Source organism: Acanthamoeba castellanii, assembly GCF_000313135.1.
Source record: "Acanthamoeba castellanii str. Neff unplaced genomic scaffold scf7180000084759, whole genome shotgun sequence".
In the NCBI taxonomy this organism is placed as follows: domain Eukaryota; phylum Discosea; order Longamoebia; family Acanthamoebidae; genus Acanthamoeba; species Acanthamoeba castellanii.
Window position 1 is genome coordinate 218008 of NW_004457640.1, and position 4545 is coordinate 222552.

The 4545-nt window shown below is 56.2% G+C and overlaps 3 protein-coding genes across 3 annotated transcripts; 1 reads left to right on the forward strand and 2 right to left on the reverse strand.

The window, feature by feature from the left end:
- Nucleotides 1-106: 106 nt before the first annotated feature.
- ACA1_398310 (uncharacterized protein) lies at nucleotides 107-427 on the reverse strand (the record flags this gene model as incomplete). Its single annotated transcript, XM_004351620.1, has 2 exons — nucleotides 107-157; nucleotides 224-427. 2 exons carry the CDS (start codon nucleotides 425-427, stop codon nucleotides 107-109), a joined length of 255 nt encoding a protein of 84 aa, XP_004351672.1.
- A 690-nt stretch (nucleotides 428-1117) lies between these two features.
- Nucleotides 1118-2256, forward strand: ACA1_398320 (uncharacterized protein; the record flags this gene model as incomplete). The annotated part of the gene is made up of 4 exons (XM_004351621.1): nucleotides 1118-1306; nucleotides 1420-1511; nucleotides 1698-1893; nucleotides 2002-2256. 4 exons carry the CDS (start codon nucleotides 1118-1120, stop codon nucleotides 2254-2256), a joined length of 732 nt encoding a protein of 243 aa, XP_004351673.1.
- A 160-nt stretch (nucleotides 2257-2416) lies between these two features.
- ACA1_398330 (amino acid permease) lies at nucleotides 2417-4440 on the reverse strand (the record flags this gene model as incomplete). The annotated part of the gene is made up of 10 exons (XM_004351622.1): nucleotides 2417-2572; nucleotides 2657-2762; nucleotides 2846-2951; nucleotides 3094-3273; nucleotides 3383-3503; nucleotides 3587-3672; nucleotides 3761-3825; nucleotides 3871-3947; nucleotides 4052-4177; nucleotides 4285-4440. Coding segments are annotated over 10 exons (1179 nt in total), but the record flags the coding sequence as incomplete, so codon positions are not given.
- Nucleotides 4441-4545: the final 105 nt, after the last annotated feature.

The window sequence follows — 4545 nt, forward strand, 5'->3', positions numbered from 1 at the left end:
ATTTTATATGATTTTCTGCTGTATTATTTTATTTGCTGTTTAGTTATTTATGGACATTTGTACAAGGGGCCGTCCAGATATCTCGAGCGGCAGAGTCGTCTCGTGTTCAGGCGAACACCTTGGGGTTGGCGACGTAGAGTTCGGCCATGGCGCGAACCTGCGAGCTCGACCTGAACTTCTGAATGCTCGGATCGGCCTTGTCGTCCAGTCCGCGAGGCGACACCGAGGCGGTGGAAGAGGTGGGGTCCGACTTGCGGAGCGACGACGACGATGACGGACCCGCTCCCTGTTCGACGGCCGCTCGCTCGAGCCGCTGCTCCCACTTGCTGAGGCCCCGGCGCTGCGGCTGGCTCTCTGCGCCGGCGTCGTCAATCTGGCCGACGGGTTCGTAGGTCTCGTGGCTGCGGCGGAGCGAAAGAAGCTTCATTTCCACGGCGGAGGTGTGTGTGCTGAGCGTGGAGGGCTACTTGTGCCGTAGCGGTTGTGGTTGTTGTGCTGTGCTGGCGGTCAGTTGAGAATGAGGTCTGCCCACTGTGCTGGGCCTTTTTGTGGTTGGGCGGGCGCAGATACCAACCACGGGGACAAACACAAATTAAAAAACGCCAATAGGATTTCTCTCCGATCTGTGGCTGATTGTTGCGGGCGCCATTATTATGTCGCTCTTATCGGCGCCAATGATGCCCTCTCGCCAGATAGGGTGGCGCCAACCGAAATGTCGTTATGCGGCGGATTGTAAGCCTCGGCGCGGTGTGTGTCGTGTGTGTGTATCGTGTGTGTCTCGTGTGTCGTGTGCGGGGTGCGTGCGTGCATGGCTCTTGGCGTGGGAGGGTAACGTGGCGCTGGTGGTGTGTCTGCTGGTGCAAGGCCGGGGTGGGGCTCGCAGAGGAGGGTACGGGGTGGACGGCCCTCCACCTGGCGGCGCGCCGAGGGCACGAAGAGGTATTGGCGGCTCTCGTGCAGGCCAGGCCTCGGCACCAGACCGCTTCAGATGTTCGGTGCTGCAGCGCTGCCATCGGCCGCTTTCTTCAGGAGAGCGGCCTCGTCAACCACTGGCAGCTTTTCTGTTGTGTTCAAAAAAAAAAAAACAAAAACACAAAAAACGTCAAAACGAAAACAGATGGAGGGCAGTGCGGAGGCCAAAGTAGAGCAGAAGGAGGGACAGCCAGGGTGGGACGAGTACGCGCTGCTGCATGCGCGCCGGCCCTCCGGAGATGAAGACGTGCAGCACCGCATCCGCATCAAGCAGGTGCCCGGCAGTGGCACCACCGGCGGCATCGTGTGGAACGCCGCCAAAGTCCTCCTCCAGGTACTCCTCTTCCTTGTAACATCAATCCAACTTTTTTATTTATTATTTATTTGTTTTTTGTTCTTATTTATTGTTTTTATGATTCTTATTTGTTTTTCTTCTTTTCGGGCCAGTTGTTGGGTGCGGAGGAGGGCGAGGGCGGGATCCGCGTGGGCGGAAGGCGCGTGATGGACCTGGGCAGCGGCACCGGCTTGCTGGGCCTCGTGTGCGCGGCCCTCGGCGCCGCCCGTGTCGTGCTCACCGACGTGCCCCAACAGCTGCCACTCTTGCGGCACGTCACCTGCACTGCGCGCGTTTGTGGGCAGTGATGCGTGTTTGTGTCGTGTGCGGTGGTGCGTGTGCGATGGTGTGTGTTGCGTCGAGCTGACACGAACCGTGTGGCCGCACACAGGGAAAATGTGGCACTCAACCTGCGGGCGCTGCCCGAGGGCAGCGTGGAGCCGGAGGTGCAGGCCCTGGAGTGGGGTGGTGAGGTGGCCCACCTCGCGCCGCCGTTCGACCTCGTCGTGTGCAGTGACCTCGTCTTCTGCGCACACAACGCCGGCTGTCTGCCGGCCCTCCTCCACGCCATACTCACCCTCAGCGAGGTTTGGCGCGTGTCGTGTCGTGTCGTGTCGTGTCGTGTCGTGTCGTGTCGTGTCGTGTCGTGTCGTGTCGTGTCGTGTCGACTCTGACACGTCGGTGGGGGAAAGCAGGAGGGCACGGAAGTGGTGGTGGCGTTCCAGGAGCGGCTCGGGTGGATCGAGGCGCGGTTCATGGAGGAGGTCAAGCGACACTTTGGCCAGTGCCGCGAGGTGGAGATCAGCGAGGCGGCCCTCCAGCGAGCAACGGCGCGCGAGGGCGAGGAGGAGTTCGAGGGCATGAGCTCCATGTTCCACGAAGACATCGGCATGCACGTCTACCTCCTCTCCCACAAGCTGTCTTCTCCTGCACCTTCTCCTTCATCTTGACACGTAGCATGTCATCATAAATAAACACAAGTTCTTTTGTTTTTTTTAATTTCATTAAAAATATACGATAAATGTTGCGAACATACCGCACACAAGCATGTGCGGAGGCCGAGGAGCCTATATATCCCTGGCCACCAACAAAAAACATACACACACGTTGCTAGTGCGTGACGATCCTCATGCCGCCGTACTTGGCGATCTTCTCGGGGAAGTTCTCGCCGGGGCACGAGATGAACATGAAGTTCTGGGGCACGTGCAACTTCTCCGCCAGCGTGTGCACGACTCGCGCCGTGAAGCCCTCGGCATGCACCGTCACCTAGGGGGCGGGTTGCAGAAATGTAAGCCAAAACATCCGTGTGCTAGTGCGTGTCGTGTCGTGTCGTGTGCGGTGGTGGCGTACGAGATCGATCCTGAGCTTGGGGTACATCTCGTCCAGGATTTCGACGTGGTGGACCAGCCTGGGGGGGATTTCCTCCTCCGTCCTGTAGACGTGGCAGATCTTCATCCTGTGGTGCGTGTCAGAGCGTGTCACACGACACGAGACACGACACGACACGCACCAGTAACACACAGGTTGTGCAAGACGAACCTTTCCGTAAGCTCGTTCTCGCGAACGTAGAGCACGGCCTTGTTGAGCATCTCCAGATCGTCCGACTTGGCGAAGAACACCACGTGCTGCTTGTTGATCTTTCGCACTGCAACCGTTCATTTTAGTATTTTATTTATTTATTTATTAGTTATTCATTATTTAATAAATGACGTAAATGCACTCTGTAAATAATAAGAAGAACAATGACAAGAAAATATGGAGCAAGGGCTTGGGGGGGAGGCGCGTACCCTGGGATCGGATCCACTTGCCGATGTAGCGGTCGAGGAAGGTGTTGGCGAGGAAGTAGAGGACGACCTTGAGGATTCGCGTGCGCGTGAACATGACCAGCACGATCGAGAGCGTCACCGAGAAGTAGATCGCGAAGTACTTGATGTTGTCCGGGTTGTAGATCACGTTACCGATCCAACCTGGGTCGTGGCGTCACAGTGTAAGTATTGAGATCTTTTTATAGTTATTTTATATAAATATATAAATGTATATATTCATACACCAATATAATAGCGAATAGGTACGCACCGGCGATCATGAAGCCGAGGCCGAGGAGCACGGAGATCCAGCTGACCTTCTCGTCACGCGGGAGACGGTCGCGCTTGTACTTGAGCAGAATGTTGCCGATCGCGAACAGACCCATCACGCTCTGCGCGCGTTCGTGTGTGCGTGTGCGTGTGCGGTCAGCAATCAAAGTGACAAGTGTGAGCGCCACGTAACACACATACGTACCAGGAAGCTGATGGCATACACGCCGGCCAGCGTCTCAACGGCACCGTCGACGATGATGAACAGCGAGGAGGTGATGCAGAAGAAACCTGCGAATAGAGACGGAATTAGGCGCCAAAGGCACAATATAGAGAAAAAAATATTTTAAAAAAATGACCGGCCAGAGCGGATCCGCACCGATGATGATGATGGGCTCGGTGCCGGTGAGCGGGTTCTTGTAGAGCAGGAACTGGGGCAGGCACCTGTCGAGGGTCATGCGGCGCACGAGGCCGATGATGCCGACGTACGAGGTCAGCACGGAACCGCACAGCACGAGCGTGGCGTCGGCCGACACGAGGATGTTCAGCCACTGGCCTCCGGTGACCTTTAGACCACCAACCACAACGAACGTGTGAGCTGTTCCATTGTAACCCGGCCTCTCAATATCAATAACACACGACACACACGACACACAAAGGGAGAGCGTACGCCGCCGACTTCGGCAAGGACGTAGTTGCTGTTGGCAACGATCTGCGGGATGGAAACGGTGCCCAGGGAGAGGAGGCCCAGGAGCGGGTTGAAGATGGCCACGGCGATCCACATGTTGCGCAGGGTCTACGCGTTCCATCAAATACACGCATTCGCACACAACACGACACCACGGATCAGTTCAATGTCCATAACCTGACAACCGCAAAAAACCGAGCGTGGCGCGCGTGTACCTTGGGGAAGACGCCGTCCTTCTGCTCCTCGATGTAGTTGGCCGAGGTCTCGAAGCCCGTCACACCGAGCAGGCCGGAGCAGTAGCCAAAGTAGATGTCGGACACTACGTTGTTGATGGGCGGCGTGCTCCAGTTGTCCACCAGCGTCGACCAATCCTGCCAGGCAATGTCGATCAATAAGAAAGACAACAATAATAAGGCAATAATAATTATAATTTATGTAGAAATATAAAAATAATATGTAGAATTAAGATTGCGACG